The sequence below is a fragment of the Rhopalosiphum maidis genome, chromosome 4 (assembly GCF_003676215.2).
Source record: "Rhopalosiphum maidis isolate BTI-1 chromosome 4, ASM367621v3, whole genome shotgun sequence".
NCBI classification, from domain to species: Eukaryota; Metazoa; Arthropoda; class Insecta; order Hemiptera; family Aphididae; genus Rhopalosiphum; species Rhopalosiphum maidis.
In genome coordinates this window covers 31,354,011-31,372,532 of record NC_040880.1, presented here as the reverse complement: position 1 = coordinate 31,372,532, position 18,522 = coordinate 31,354,011, and the positions used below count along the sequence as shown (strand labels likewise).

General features: G+C 27.3%; 1 protein-coding gene across 2 annotated transcripts in view; it reads left to right on the top strand.

The window, feature by feature from the left end:
* Positions 1 to 18,522, top strand: part of LOC113553349 — a 64,725-nt gene that overhangs the window by 7,663 nt on the left and 38,540 nt on the right. The window contains exon 1 of one of the 2 annotated variants that reach the window (XM_026956650.1): positions 11,003 to 11,086. The exons of the other annotated variant lie outside the window; for it this stretch is intronic. Within the exon in view, the coding sequence (XP_026812451.1) occupies positions 11,003 to 11,086 (84 nt within the window). Of the gene's footprint in view, positions 1 to 11,002; positions 11,087 to 18,522 lie in introns of those variants that run through there. 2 annotated transcript variants of the gene reach the window in all.

Here is an 18,522-nt window from a genome sequence, read left to right as displayed (position 1 = left end):
TTAAACTCTGTACTTCTAAACAAAAACTTTTAGTATTAGCCATTAGATACCTGATACCTATTTATATATTATTTAGTAATTTAGAATAGTGTAATACTAAACATTCAGTTTTACATCTTACGTAATTAAAATTAGTTTAGTACCTATACGCTTGTAAATAATAATTATTAAAAAATATAACAATATAATAAGAAGTTGAAAACAAACACTTTCAAAATGTATTTAATACTTTGAATAAGTACGATGATATATTTTTGTATTTTATTAATCGATACAAATATTGTCCACAGCATCTTTCTGTGCGTATATTATGTTCGTATTTAAATAATAAATATATTATACGAAATTATATATAAATATATAATCTATATTTCAAACATTGTACATATATTTGTGTTATGTTTAACTTAAAAAAAATAAAATAAAAATTTATTTAATAACTTATCAAATTATAAATCTAAAAAATCTTACTAAAACAGAAATACCCTGTAGAATCAATTAAGAAACGTATTGGGGTTTTTGTGTTATGCGCTAAAAGTATATATAGTCTTAAAAAACTTTTCTGTAAAACATTGAAGATATAACTATTTTTCGGCTTATCTATTCATTTACGTTTATTTAAAATAGGTTAATATATTTGTTATATTTACAATATACTTATACAGTACAAGGCATATGTACACTGTATAATACCTATTAATTAATTATTATTAATAAATGGAAACTATATTTAATAAAATTTATAAGAATTTCAGAATAGACACGGATATTGTAAGCGTTAACCGAACAATGTACCTATTGTATAAAATATAGGTATAGTCTATTATCCTATTCAACAACTCATAATTTAAATTATGCAAGATACCCATACAATTATATAGAGCGTTAAATTGAGGGTAAATATTTTAAGGATAGAAAGTTGACGGTTTTCTTTACTGACAACATCTTAAAAACGATAAATGAATGGTCCACAATTATTGTAAGCTCTTTTATTAGTACTCAATTTAGAATTTTAAAATCAATAGTAAATATATGAAATGAAAAATAAAAAATAGTTTTTTTCTTTAATTAATTAATTATAATAAATATATGGACATGATAAGTAAAGACTAAAGGTAGATATATAATATAGTTTTATAAAAGTAACTCAAATTTTATGATTTATTTTGTTATAGTTTCGAGATATAGGTAATTAAGTTTATTTACATAGGTACCAATAGGAATGTCTACAATGTAGAGTCTACATTCACTAACATATTATATATCACATATTTTAATTACCTAATATATTTATATATAGTATCCAGGGGTGGCTTAAGTTCTTTGCGTGTGGGTGGGGGAATATTTTTTTACATTAATATTATACAAATTATGTATAATTAAATTAATGAAAATATTTGACAAAATAAAGAGTAAGATGTCTTGGGGGGGGGGGCATGACCTCTATACCCCCTAAAAGCCGCCACTGGTAGTATCACTAGTGTGTATCTATTTATACCAACAATCGATATATTATTATTTAAAACATATTTAATGTTTATTACTGCTGGTTATACTTACACATTAAACAATTAACTATGAACATACTATAAGTATAGGGCATAGGCTATTATAAGTACGGAAAGCAATAGTGGTGCTTTAAAGTTTAAATCAATAAATAACGTTTAATATTTATTTATTATAAGCATAATGACTATTAAAGTTTAGTCTTAGTCCACAAAATATTTATTGTCATATTATATTATTATATTTATATACTATGGAACGGATAATGGAATTTGTTATTGATGATGTAAAATGTTTGATTAATGCGAAATACTGCAACGAGTTTTCCTATATATATCCCAACAATACAATATATTATAGCAACAGTAACAAGGTTGATTTATATTTTGTCTGTCAATATTTAAAATAGCGTTGATACGTCCCCGTGTAAGTTTGTTATTCTCGTCTGAAATATTCCGTTTATAATAATAATATAAAAAAAAAAAACAACTTTAGTCAATATATTAGTAATAGTTTTTACTATTTTTTATTGCTTTAAACCGTTATAATAGTTTTTAGTTTAAAAATATTTTCATGATATTTTATCTTTGCTAAAAGAAACAATACTAGCCATAATCATCAGGCTAATGGTACCTATATTATATTTTGGCAATGGCGTCCATAGATGCACACAAATACACAATGACACACGAGACATATAGCCTTTTTAAAATATGTAAGTACGAGTACTATAAGCCAACAAGCACACCATATAATTAATTTAATACATTTAAATTAAATGAAATGATTTAATAGTCACTTATAATTAAAATGAAGTGTATTGCAGCATGCTTACAAAATATATTTACCTGCAGGACAAACTAAAATTTAAGAAATTGATGTATTAATTAAATTGCCTTGTTGTCATATATTTAATGAAAATAATTATGTTAAGCCATACAATGAAAAATTTTAGTAGGTGCACATTAACCTACATAAACATAATGCTACCCATTTACCCTTCCCATCGCAAATTAATTTTGTTACATAGGTATGTCACCTATAAATATTAATATTTTAATACCGATCGCCCATACATTACTATCATAAGTTATACATTTTTAATTATTTATAGAAAACATTTAGGTTTGATTAAAAAAAGTTATGTAGTATATAGTTTTACCAGAGATATATTGAATTAAAATTTGATCCAATAATGAATATATCCGGTAACGTCCAATCGAAATAACGATCAAGAACATTGGCAGAGATCAGGGGGGGGCTAAGCCCCCTTAAAAATATTAAACAAACAATCCCGTAATTTTGTACAGTTTGTACAGTTTGTAGAATTTTTATTATTATTTTATATTCTTATATCCACAATTATAGAAATGTACCTTGTGTCCTAGTACATTACATACATACTATTTACCAATTTATTATTTACGGACACACCGAACAATTAAGACATTATTATCGGTGATATTAAAAAAAATATTTCACCTCAAGTATTTCCTAATCTTTATAAAATGATACAACTTGTTTGTTCTGCTATGCGCAAAAGAAGTTTTTTGCTATGAAGAAAATAAAAACATAGCTAAGAACATCAAAAAAATAGAATATAAGATACACCAAAAAAAAATTTAATAAATTTTCAATATAATATATTGAAAAAGATAAGACTAAAGCTTTGAGTAATGAAGCTATTTTAAATACTTTTAACAAAAAATATAATAGAATAATAATAAATAAGTTAAAAATGGTAATTTTTTTATGTTTGTAATTATTTAAGTTATTATGATAACGAGAACAATTTTTATGAGTGATTTAATGTAAAAATTAGATTGTTGGGGTGTGGGGGCAACGTCCCCACGGGTCTGTTTGGCATCAAATATTTGAGCCCCCCTCAATATTTCACAGGATCTCCGCTTATGATCAAGAATACATTATATTTTTATAAAATTGTTTTAAACTTCTAAAAACGCACACTTACCTGCTAAGTAAGTGTGGTACTGTGATATACACATATTTCACAATATTTAAAACCAACTAATCAATTTTAATGTTAAATACTAACAAAGTGATATTACATTTACCTAAATAAGTACCTAAATAATAATATATCAACTAATATAATTACCTAGTTGAGTTATATTGGGCGTTGGCTGTTGAATATCAAATTTATAATTTAAATTTAATTATATAAAAATAAAATATATAATTGGAAAAACGAAACTATAGTTAATAAATATTAAATAGTAAATATCACAAAGTTTTACAATATATATGTACATATTACTTATCATTATTTATTAATTATTTTAACTATCAAGGAATATTGCAACAATTACGAGTAGAAAAAAAAAGTTCTTATGTAATATGTGATTTAAGTTAATCAATAATTATAGATTATAGGTAACCAGGTTATAACCATACTATATTTATTTATTATTATTTTTGTACTATTTACTTTTTTTATATATATAATATTTAATAATACTTTTCGATTTTCGATTTAAAAACATTTAGCATAACCTTATGCGCCATCTGTTGGCGCAAGTACAATGTATACTAGAACGAATAGTTACCGGAATTTTTACTTAATACAGAATGTTAATATAACCGTAATCGTAAAGCAATATCATAAAATTAATATTTTTGTCATACAAAAATACAAAATAGATTTCTTACTTGAATTCATCATTTTTACAATTGCACTAAATTGTTGTTATATATATATATACATACACGCATTAACTTATAACTTATTTTACAATGAATATAATTTTGATAAATTATTATTTATTGATGAAAGTAGGTAAAAGAAATATTTTTAATAAAATCTTTTCAAAAACTTTTGTTTTTTTTTTAAATTAAATAATATGTAGATGGTCTTGAATATATTCGTATCTATTTTTTATACTATTATGTTTCTATGTTTAAATGTTTAATAGCTATTAGTTTTGTCATTTTGCAAGTTATAAAATATTATATTATATCTTCATTGTCAATTGTCATCTTTATTTTTCAAACTGGGATTATAAGACATAAAAATGAATGACAAAAACATAAAAGGTATTACTTTGAGTTGTACATAGGTACAATTTGGATTAAATTTATGGGACCGCTAGATTTAAGTTCGTATTTATAATTATAATGAATTATATGAATTATAATTCATGTTATAACCAATAAATGCTATTAAAAATGTTGGGGATCTAATATGAAATTTGAGGGTACTAAGCATCCCCCAAATGGCGCATACGGAGTTGTATTTATAACTTATGTACCTACTCTTACAGTAGGTACATAAAGAGATGTTTTTTTAAATTTTATATTAGCAACCTATCTAAAATAATATTTAAACTATATGGACTGAAAATTAAAAAAAAATGGTGGGTGTAAATGTGTAATGTGAATTCGATTATTCATGAGTTACAAACTATTTTTGAAATAGCAAAAAGACACGAGAGATGCATATAATTATGTTAATTAAAATTATAGTGCATTAGTATAATTTAGTTTTAACGTATATAGTTTTTAACCCTTTTCCACAAATCCCGTTGCTACTATGAAAATAATACCTACCCACGTATGCTGTCGCTTAAAATTAAAAACATATAATATTTGAAATTAAACGTTTTATATTTTAGATACCCATTTATCCCGTTTGCCGTTTGGTGTAACTTGTTATCAGATAATATTATTTATTTACTTTTTTGGTTTATGATGTATGCGTATTATGAATGTTTAAAATAGAAGCTATGTACGTATTAGTATTGGAAATTTAATACCAAATGTTCATTTATTTACATTTTGTTGTTCTCACTGCACGACCGGCTTTTAATTTTGTAAGTCCCTAGTCGGCGAATACACTAAATAATATGCATACAACTGTTTGAGTATAAACTATAAGTATTAAGTACTTTACATCCTGATACTTATCAGTATATAAACATGAAATATATACATTTTTTATAATTGCAATGGCCGAACTCGGGGTCTTGTAATCGTTAGTAGTGTAGAAGTGCAGAAATATAACAATTGATGAGTAAGATAAGTTAAATAAGCTACGTTTTTGAAATGTATTGTTCATATAGAAAAGCTCATATATTTTGACTTTTGTATTATGTTAATCAAATATATACTCAGCAAATACTGATAATTTATTTTAGATTTACGCAAATGTCTACAATCTATTATTTTGTAGATGCCAATATAAATGTTTTATGACGTCTTTAAATGTAATGTCTACTGGGCATAACGAACAATTTTATGTAGATAGTTTTAGATATATTTTTAAATCCATCAGTAAACGATTTATAGATATTTTATAATAAGGTATAGGTAATTAGAAAGTTTAAGAGTTAATACATTTATATTGGTTAACGATTTATAGACCCATGTCGTGGCTTGTATAATATACGATTTCAGTATCAAAATCTGAAAATTATGCTCTATATATTTATGTAATTATAAACAAATTAATTAAATATTTAAAAAATGTTAAGTAATAAATTGGTCTAGAATTGTTTTATCTATAAACTATATAGTGAATATGATATACAGAGTAAGAACAATTAAAATATTAAACCAATTGAAATTATTAATGATCGTAAATGTTTAATGCGTGTGTATCGAAATCGATGGATTTCATTTTGAAAACCATCTAACGTCTCACACAAAATCAGTAACCACTCACAAACGACACCAAAAAATCAATAAATAATATGGAATGAAAACATATTATCTATAGTGAATTTCAAATATTTCAAATTGTACAATATTTATCAAGATGATTGTGTGCATAACATTATATATTTGGATAAAAAAAGTAATAAGTAAATAAATATCATATTACAATTATTACACTGCTACTACTGCAGTTATATTATATTACATAGCATGTTGACTTCATATTATTTAGTAATTTGTATAATTGTATATAATAGTATACAAATGTGTAAGTAAATCTGAAATAATTTAGGCTTAGTATACGAATGTTTCGTAAGAAAAAGTAGGTACCTACCTAATTTGGCATAAATTTGGTGAATATTGTGCTGACAGTCGCTCCCCCCTCCCCCCATTTCAAGGCATCATTTTAGTATAGTCGATAATTAAAATCTTATCACATTTAGGTATCCTTTAAAAAAAAACGATCATACCAGTCCAACTAGGTACTTGAAAGTGTATAAGTAGTATACATCATATTACGTATACTTAAATCATCATAGGCTCCATCTGATCAAATCAATTTTAAATTAGTATCGTGTATTGAATATCCTTAGTAAGTATTACGACTACTACGTAAATATAAATTTTAATAATTCACAAAATATTTAAAGCATTAATTCGAAATTCAAATTATTTATAAAAAATCAAATATTAAAAAAAAAAATAATCTGCTTAACAACTTAAAATAGTTAATATCTAAAAGTACACTTCAAAATTGTATACAAAAATCTAAATATTTTGAAAATATAGTTCAGGTATGGACGGCGTATAGTTCAAAATTCCAAAAATCAGAATTTTATTAAATTACTCAATAAAAGAAATATAGGGATGACCGTGCTTGGTAAATCGCACCGTATCTGTAGTTACTGCATGCAAGAGAATCGCATTGTATCCCCTCTACCCTATAAACTACCATCGATCCGAACAAGGCCGAGTATAAACAAAAACAATAATAAGTAATATAATAATATTTCCGTCGGAGGTGGTAAAAAAAACTCAATAAAACAAAAACAAACACCGTGGCCGTCATTTGCATGTAATAATAATAGTAATAATATAGCTGTCTTTCGGCGGCTGCGAAAACGCGCCAACGTGTATAGGTACGTAGTTTTATATTATAGGAGTTTGACCCCGTTGACAGCTGAAGTCGGAACGAGAATACCTATAATATTAAATGAACGCGCGCACTATATATAATAGCGGCCGTGAATATAATAAGCAGATATACACACTCGTTTGGGATGTAAATTCGTACCTACCTAGGTTTATGTATAATAATAATATTACTACGAGTCCTCCTCCTTCAATGCATTATTATAATAATATATTGTGCATACGCATACCAATCGTAACGATTATTTGAATTCGGTTATAGAAAAATCTCATACTAGCCTACTAAATAGAATAATATACCTACTACAGTAACAATATGTCGATATATCATAATATATAGAATAATGTACGCATTATACATATAATATTTTTATTATATATCATACAGACTACAGAGTGACCCACCGCGATTTTAATAAACTCCTTGTAATCAATAATCTGTATATAGTAGACCTTATACATCGATAATTGGATTATCGAATACTACTTACCCACCATAACCAATAACTATAATATTATGCAATAGTGTGTATATATTTTCAGTATGGTAATAATTATATTCTATTATTGTTAGGGGACTTGTATAACAATTACACCGGCATTTCGCATATAAAATGAATCCATCGCGCATCTAGCGATATTGCATACAGTCCGAATTTCGATTTGGAACTTTATGGTTTTACTGTATACTACTTTATACTAGGAAATAGGAATCACTAATTAATATTTTTATTAAGTTTTCAGGGCCACAAAAATGTAATGTATCTCCATATGTTTATTTAAATAAAATCAAAAATAAAATGAAAATATTCATGAAAACCTACTTTAATTTATAAAAAAAAAATATTTAAAAAATGTCTAGTCTGCGTGTCGCTATTTGATCACCTCTGCTCCATACCGAGTCAGGTGTTTCAGAAAATATTTACGGAAAGGGGGAAGTATAAATAATGTATAAGATCTAGTTTAAAAATAATACTGTTTTTATTTTGCATATTTGCCATTGTGTACTAATATTGATTAGAAAACAGTTTACGGCAAGTATATCCTCCACTGGACCCGCACTTGTACCGATAGGCAATAGTATACCGAATATCTAGAATATAGTAGTATAATAGTATAGCTGCGAATACCACGAGTATCACTATACTAAACTACTAACTAAAAATATTCTCCGTTTTATTAACTTTTGTTAATTACTGGTTTGTACTTTATTATATTAAATATGTGGCGTATCCTAGATTTATTTTACGAGGGTGTTTTAAAATTTAATAGACTTATGGTAGGCCAGGGCTCTGTCCTCCACACCCGCCGTATTACATTAACAAATACCATGTATCGATATAAATTATTATATTAATGAAAATGACGGTATATTATATGTGTAAGATCTACAAATTGTATAACACTTTTATACTATAACTAAAATAATAATTTTTATATTCTAAATCACATCAAATAAATAATACATTATACAATACTAAACCAACAACTAAATCTTTAGTATTAAAAAAACATGAATTTGATTAGAATGAATATAATGATACACATTTTATGATTACCTATTGCATTAGAAGTGACGACATTGGAGAGGAAGTTCATCAATAACCTCTGCTGTAGATAAAGGTATATCTCTATGGATATTAATTCTAAGTCATTCAGCCTGTTTTCTCCAACGGTATTTCTTAAATAACTTTTAAGTCTACGGAGAGTTGAAAAGGAGCGTTCTCTCTTAAATGTAGTGACAAGGATCGTTGCCAATATGACCAACAGCCTGTGAATTGTAGGAAAAAAATACAACCACAATTATGATTTATGAATGATTATTTCTTGCACTTCGTGAGCAAGTTTGGAGTTTGGTCAAATAGAGGCCAATAGAGGGTGTTCTAACATCCATATCACCCCCCTAAATACGCCCATGATGTTAAGTAGGACGTCATTCATTTGGGCGAATAATCTAAAATTTACCCGAGTAGAGCATATATCATTTGGGCGAGAAATTAACCAATCGTTTAGGCGAATTAATTTATAAATTATACAAGGATATATACAGATCACATGGAATAATAGGAAAGTAACACCTATACAATAATTTTTATATTCGTACTTACTACAATGTATTCAACTCAATATTATAATAATATCGTTTCGGCTGATTGGTGATAACTATTTATAACTTTATAAAAATAAATTCTATCAACACACAAAAAATCGATATATTACGTAAAAATACTAAAGAAAACAAAACTATACATTAAAATCAAAACAGAAAATTAACAATAATCGATTATATTAAAAAAATGGGCTTGAGATACTATGCTAATTATTAATTATTATTATATTATTAAAAATCCTAATACAATATATTATTATAATAATTTATAAAAGAATATAATACATTTTATTAAACAAATGGGCATAGAGATACCATGCTAATAAAAAAAAAAAAATTAGTTAAGACAATAACAATATAATGCATTTTTAACCATACCAGTTAAAGTTAACTTTAACTTTAGTCCTAAGTCTCTAAAAATCCATTTTTATAAAAATATATTTATAACTCGTCTAAATTATGTATTAAATTAGGGTCCCGTGTAAATTTCGTCCAAATGATATATATAAATTCACCCAAACGATATGTTATTTTGGGTCATTCGCCCAAATGAAAACCACCCGTTAAATACTAATAACATTTATTTACCTGTCAATTACCTATTCATGTAGAGACCGATATGTCGATAGTTATTCCAAAATATACAACGCGTTTATTGGACCTATGACAGTATAATATAATAAAAATATATATTAATTATTATATTGTAATGTGAGTATAATATTTTTGATTATTCTATTGTGCGTATGTGCAATAAACCATAATTTGGGCACTACGTGTGGTGGCCGCTGAGGAAGGCACCGCGCCACCGGCGGCGGCGGCGCGTCGCGCACAAGCACCGCACCACGCACGCACTACTATTATACCACTTCCGAGATAACACACGACGGCGGCGGCCGCGTCGGACACCGGTCACTCAGCGAGTGTCGGACGTTCGTTAGCCCGGATCAGTTTTATTTAAAATATACAAATATATTATAAAATAATATTTTTTTTTACTTTTTTACACTGCAAACGATCGTGGTTCTTCAAACGGTAAACTGCATTTTTTTCGTATTACGAGATAATATTATTTATAATATTTATGTTTTAACGAAACGCACGCGGGTAACGAGAACTTTATATCACTAAATTATAAATATTTTTTTAAATTTGTATTATTAATCAATCGGTGCTTTAAAAAAAAAATTACGACGCATTCGGATTACGTTATAGTTTTATACGTAAGTTTAATATTTTTTAAACATTTTATCGAAACAGTTCTGGCACACGCGAAATACAACACCTAATAATAATAATTATAATGTCTTTCTGGTACTCTGTGCGATCGCGCCGTAACCGCCGTCATCGTGGTACAGCAGCGACAACGCGGTAATTGTGTTGTACTTTTGTTGTTATTGTTGTTGAAACAACCTGCACGTTGTGCGTGCAGGAGACTGCGTTCATCTCTAAATTACATATTCGCCGTAAATACCTACTGTCGTCGAATAAAATACAACTGCGGCCACAGGTTCGGACGTGTACCGTTTACGACTCACGCGGAGTACAGTCGACGAAAAAATGAACAATTTTATGGACTATTTCGTGACCAAAGAGAACTACACTAACCGCGGACATTGGGCCAGAGCCAGACACGTTTCCGAGGTAAGCTTTTAAAAGATTTGCGGACGTCGACCGCGACGGATTTCCTTGCATTTATCAAATTTGATATTATTATTGTCGTTGTCGTCGTCCAAAATAATAACAATAATAATAATATTACAAGACGACGGCGGCCGCGTGCGCACGCGCGTATGCGCGTGTGTGCACTTGTACACTGACATCAGAGTATCAGACATGTGTACGCGCTCTATGGCTGTTGCGCGTGTGTACGGCGGCGGCGTGGCCGATCCCGTTACCTTGGTTACCGCCGTATACGGGAATCGTCATCGTTCTCCCGGCGACGTTGCCGCATCGTGCGCGCTGAAATCCGAAACCCCCCGGCTGCGGTGGCGGTTTTCTCGGCGCGCGCGTGCCCCTGTCACGGCTAGTCAACGGCGGGGGCGCGAGATATACACGTGCACTGCCGGCGGCTGTTAACTCGGAACATAGTGCTATGTCCCGTCCCGTGGTGTGGCGTGGCAGTGGAAATACGCGCGCTGCACCGCTCCTTCGGTGACATGAGCTACGGTCCTACCGTAGGTGATTTTGTGTTTTTGCGATGCGACCGTTTCCTCAAGACGTTCACCAGCGATTTCCACTCGGATGGTTTTTGTCTTTGAAAACGATTAATCGTAAATTATTAAAACTATTTTTAATATTAAAAGGTTTCCCGTGCAACATGCGTATCTTTTTTATGTTGTTGTGATGATTACACGCTGAAAACGCCATCGTTATCGCAAGAGTCCCATATAATGAAGGTCACATCTACGCGATTACACACTATACCTATCATACAAAATAACTGGCACGTCTGTAATATAACAAGTGTTTTAGAGTTTTTCAAGTCTTTTTACGCAACTATATTCAGGAATTCAATTAATTAACTTTTATTTTTTTTGTATGGGAGGGGGTCAAGAATAATAAATGTAGATTAAGGCAATAACGTCATACCTTCCCTAATAATATGTTTTCCAATAACTTATAACTTGTTGAAAACAAAAACAAATGTTGTTTAACAAAGTATCATAGACGGAAATCTATTGAAAAAGTTGAGGGGTTACGATTTTTCTCATGAACTAAAGATTATACTTCCACCATTTAAACAGTTCTAGGCAAATTTTTGATGTAACATTCAAATAATAATATGATATATGCGATATACCTACTAAACTATAGAACTATACTACTATATTCAATATTGGTATCTAGATAATATACTGTAATTAAAACTCATTTGTTTTTTTTTTATGTGATCTATTAAAACTACCTATCTGCTCTTCAAATTTGGTCAAAGGAACCAACTTATTTTTAAAAATAAAAAGTGTTAAACGTATACATTATTACTTTATTCTAATTAATTAATATTTATTTTAAATTATATTTACGACTTGGGCAATGACATAATTAGGAATTTTCTTTAGGGGGTGAGAATATTTTTTATTTTAGTAGAAAACTTTATTAAGAACATAATTATTTATAATAATATAGTTGATTACTATTAAATTATAAGTATTAATAATAATTATAATTTTATAATATCTATCCTCCTTATCCAAATTCTCCTCCTTAATTACGCCCCGGGACTTGGGTACCTTAACTATAGGTTGAAAAGATACTGAATTTAGGTTCCCTAAATCATCGATGATGGTAATCTCATTAATTATGGTTGTATTCAAGGTTTCACTGCAAACGTTTGTGACGACGCCACACTATTATGGTCTTTATCATATTATCATAATATTCTAGTTCTTTCCCTCCCAACCCATCTATTCCCGTCAATGCAAAGTACCATGTTTGTAATTTTTTTTTAAATACCATTATTAATATATTATATGTACATACTATGTAAAATAATTTTAACTAACTAAGTTTACAACGTGCTACGAAATAAAAATATAACCAAAGCTAGAGTATATTGTTTCCTTTAATATCGTTTTTATTGGCTTTATACCAAATTACCAACGGATAAATCGAGGCATATTTTTTGCACGAATAGTTTTCTACACCTAAAAATTATATATCACATGGATTTAAAAAAATCATACCATAACTGTAATTGTTATTTTTTCTTTTTGAGAGATCAAAACTTTCCCCTGCAGACTGCGTCAATTGGCATCCACGCCCTTGGGACTACGTGTTCCGGAAATTTCGGCTATTGCAAAATGCAAGTGGATTTACGTTATATATGTTTTTTTATTATTAAATTGAAAATTGTTTCATTTTATTTTAATTTTTTAATTTTTGTAATGATAACTGTTTTATAATTTTCATATTGTATTATTGTCTATACTTAGTATAGAATTTTCTAAAAGATCATTTAGTTGAGTTTTTTAAGACTGAGATTTCTCTAAAAATATTACTTTAGACTATCTATAGGCTATAGTTATTAATCATCGAATAATTGAAAATTTCAATTTTACAGTTATGTAATCAATCATTAGCTGTTGATTGTGTTTATGTTGTTTGGACAGATATTCGTGTATACTATATTGTACCTGTACGGCTGTACCTCTATCATACTACCTGATAAGTGATATCATTTGAAAAGAGGTTGAATATCTTTTTCAGTCCCGTTATATTTTGAAATAGAAAAATTGTAAATATTTTTAATAAAATGAAATGCAATAATTGAAATACCTGTAACCTATATCATAAGCTGTAAGAAACTAAGAAACTTTAAGTCTAAAAGTATCTACTCACTCAAAACGGACCTTTCGTATTATAAATAATTATGTAGGATTACATTTGTATTTGTACATAAATAATCTATTAGTTAATATGACTACTAAATATACTCAAAATATTTATAATTTATTTTAGACTTGTAGTTTAGTCCATAATTTTTTATCTTAATAATATAAAATATTATTAAATATTTTTTATCACATTAAATCCATTGCCCGGTACCCACCTACCCACCCTGAATTTTGGTCTCGAGGAAATTGCCTCAAAAAAGATTACCTCAATACTTCACTGTATTGGCTTAATAATATTATGTGCGGTTTTAAGATTAAATTATCTTATGTTTATTGTCATGCTGAAAACTTGCTTCAATTTATTTTTAAGTGGACTTTCTGGTTGAAAAATACATTAAACTTTTTATTCTAGGAGAAAAATATCAGTAACTTATAATTATTGGAAAAAACTAACTAAAAAATTCAGAAAACTATGATATTAAAGATTGAATTACATTTTTCGTAAAAATATCGAAAACCTTCATATTTTTTTTGTATGACAATTTGATTTTTAAACTGACTACAATAACTATTTTCCTAAATTATTTTGTTGTAATTCAAAATATATCAACTGTAGAAACTTGCAACTTTTTACTTTTATCTTTAACTACTTTTTTTTTATACAGAATGCAATTTTCAAAATATTTAAACTATTATTTTACATTTGATTTTGATCTATACCACGAACCTATTTTAACATTAGGTATACAGTACGTCAGTATTGACTTAAATTATATTTGATATTTTTGTTAAAAATTAATTCAATCTACTCAATTAAGAAAAAATTAACAATAATATAAATATAGTATATGTTAATGTTAAACTATTTTTAGAAATAAATGCTTTCAAATCTATCAGACTATTTAGTTCAGAATCTGATTTTCATTTATAATTGTATTGATTTAAAGTTAAACAAATTCACTTTATTGACCTAAACAATGAAGAAAATTTAGGTACTCTCAAAAGCTAATATGTTATAACTAAAGCGAGTTTCCCCATTTTTTTTAATAATGAATATTTAACAAACTAATTTTAAACAATCGTATGGATATTAAAAATTATTTTTATAGTGTCCGTGAGGATAAAACTAAACTAGTTTATTTATGTCGGTTAATGTTGCCAAAACGTTTTTTACTTTAACTAGGGCAACAAAGTGTGTTAAAATTAATTAAATGTTATATTCGACTTGTTGTCAATTTCAAAATACATTTAAAAAAATAAACATTACACATTTAAGTTTTACGTTTTTCTTTTGATTCTATTCCTTTGTTGTTAGATTTTCTAACCCGCAGATTTATTTATATAAAATTATTGGATTATAAATTTATACTTACTAAATTTGTAAGGTCATTCGAAGACAAATATAAGAGTTTATAATTTTGGATAACTATTTACATTTCCACATATGGTCCATTAGGGATGTCAGTGTGGTTTATGGAATAATAAATATTATAAATAATATATAAGAACTATTAATATTTTATTTTGTTAATATTGGATAATATTGTTTCTTAATGACTGTATATCTGTATACATATATTACATATTGTCATATTGATATTAAATTATTGTTATTTTATTTGTTTATTTGTTTACAACACATCATAATATTATATTATCATTATTTTAAAATAATATGACTAAAACAATATTATTAATATTGTTGTTGTTCACTCAAGCCTGATTTAATTACTCTATTCATTTTATAATTCACATTTAATACAAAAATGTGAATTGGACATTGGTTTAGTTACGATCACATTAATTGTTTTATAAGTTAAACTTTAAGTTGCTATAGTAGTTAGTTAGTACCACAGAATTACACTAAATATATTCTTTTACCTGTGTAATAATAATTTCATAAAAATATGTATGATTTATCTAGTAGGTGGGAACCTAAATATAGTTTATTTTGTTATTATCATATAGGTTATATATTATATTAGCATTCTAGCAAAAATATTATACTGGTTGGTTATTTAGAAATCACGTTATATATTCGTGGAATTAAAAATATTTTTAATTTTTTACACAAAAAAAAAACAACTTATCTTAGTTTTTCTACGCGGGTACAGTTGGTGTAGTGATGATGTAATAATATGTTACTATAAAATGTACAATTTAATATTATAATATTAATATAATACCTAACAAGTATGATACGCGTAAAACATCTATAATAGGGACTTATTATTGATGTTATGAAATTCATAATATGAATACACTTTAAAAAGGTTATCATTTATTAAGTTATCGTGCAGCATGTAGATCTCTTCCGACTCAAATGTTTTGATTTTTGATGTAGTGTGCAATATAAATATAATAGTACACGATTTACACAATATGACGTCTACATATATATATATATATAGTACAACGTATATATGTATATCATGCTTACATAATATGCAGCAACACGTGAATTTGAAAACTAAAACATTTATTTTTTAAATGCTTCATGAAAAGTAGCCATTGTAGCTTTTAGCAAACAAACGTACCGTATTGATTTCCAACTACCGGATATAAACATGATATTTGACACCCCAGGAAATTGAATTTCTGGGACTCCACCCTATATATCAATTTCACTGTTCTGGATTTCCAACAGTATTTCATTATACATATATTACAATACTATGTTTTATGTATAGGTTAAGTTAATCTATATATAGCACTTATGCACTTTGGTTCGTAGTTTTCAAAATTACACTGCAATACGGTTTTTTTCTCAACCCGCCAAAACGTCTAACACACAACATATTTCATTTGCATGTACCTAATCATATATGCATAATATAGTCATGTGTGATATTATATAATAAATTCTTACATTACAATAGTTGGTGATTACTAGAGCTCGGAAGTTGATGACCTTAAAAACATTATAAAATGACCTAAAATAATGCAAATATGACAAAAAAATTCCTTAAAAATCGACCTAAAAGAATTAGAAATATTTGTTTTAAATTAATAAAAAAATATATTTTTCTTATTTTACTCTATTTTACTATAAAATTCTTTATACATTTATCAAAGCTTACAAATTACTCAAAATATGACACATAAAAATTACTAAAAATGAGCTTAAAAATTAAATAAAAATTTTTTCGGCACTTCGAAAATATTACAAGAAAATAATCAAATTTAGGTTTTAGGTTTAATAATATTCACTAAAACATGACAACGACGACTGTAATTGATGAGATAAAATCGGATAGATAGTAATTTCAAAGTTCTAAGTAAATTATTGGCTTAATGATAAGAAGTGAACTAATGTGAAATCAGTAAAAATGACTAAAAATGCGGGGAAATGACCTAAAAATGTCAAAAAATGACTTAAAAAGTAATAGACACCAAAAAGTACAAAAAAATGCAAAATAAAAATTAGTTGTTCAGATTCACATACTAATAAAACACATTTGTGGCCAGGAGAATATCGTCTAAAAAGTTCCGAAAAAAAATTGCAAAATGCATCAACTTCCGAGCCTTTGATCAACTTTTTAAACCGTTTTCAATTTTATTCAAAACTCATACTGCAGACATACCGTGAGTATCTGGACAAAGCAAACCTACATATGAATAATATTATACTTGTGAGTTTGTGACTTTTTTTTTAATATAAATCGTATTAATATGAGTTAATTATCAAATATCTGGAATTATATACCTCGAAGAAGAAAAATATTTGACTAAATTTGTGGAAAAAAAATAATAGATTTTATGTATTACATTAAAATCTCAAAATTTTACTTAAACTCCTTTTTGCCGTGCATCGAATTATTATTTAAACACTACTTCATATAAATATTATATTTAGCTACTAATCACTTAAGTTAAGTCGCTGCTTATTAAACGTGTACTTATCATTCTTAAACAGGTACGGATCTAGAAATTAAAAAAAGGGGGCTTAATAAAACAATTTACTTCAAGCACATAAAAGCATAGGCATTAAGTTTAAGTTTTGAAATATTTTAAGTAGGTAGGTAGGTACCTATGGTCCAATGGAGGGACTTCTGCCCACATACTCCCCTTGTACCGCGCCTGTTATTCTTAAATATAAATAACCCAAGTCTTATTATTTGAAATAAAAAGAATAAGATTGAAGATTTTTCTACTTATTTAAGAATATCAGTATACTATCAGCTGGTACCTATATTTATGGTACACCGGACGAGTTATTGACATTTAACCTAATAACATTAAGGCTAAACAATCTAACGATTTTTAACTTATGATAATATATTATAATATGTGTTTCAAATTATTCTATGTTTATTATACATATGATTTTAATAATAATTATAATAATATGAGTGAGTGTTATCGTGGAGAGTGTAACAATAGATACATATATCAGTGGATAAGCATTTAAAAAGGTAATATGTAGGAATTAATACCTTTGTGTTTACACTTTAATTTGTTGTCCTTCGAAAAACTGTCAATATTAGCTATGGGTATAAATTATTGCTGTTTACTTAATTTCATGGTCTGTACATTTTTTTGGCAAATATATTATATTTCCGATAAAATACGCTAGGAAATCATTTTTAAAACTATTTTTATTTCAAAGTACTAATTAAATCTTGGCCTCTTTACAATTTACTAACTTACGCACTTACTTAAATTTTAAGTAATTAAAAACGATTGACTTATCTTAAATAATTATTAAATGGATTGATAAAATGAGTTTTTACATTAATAATA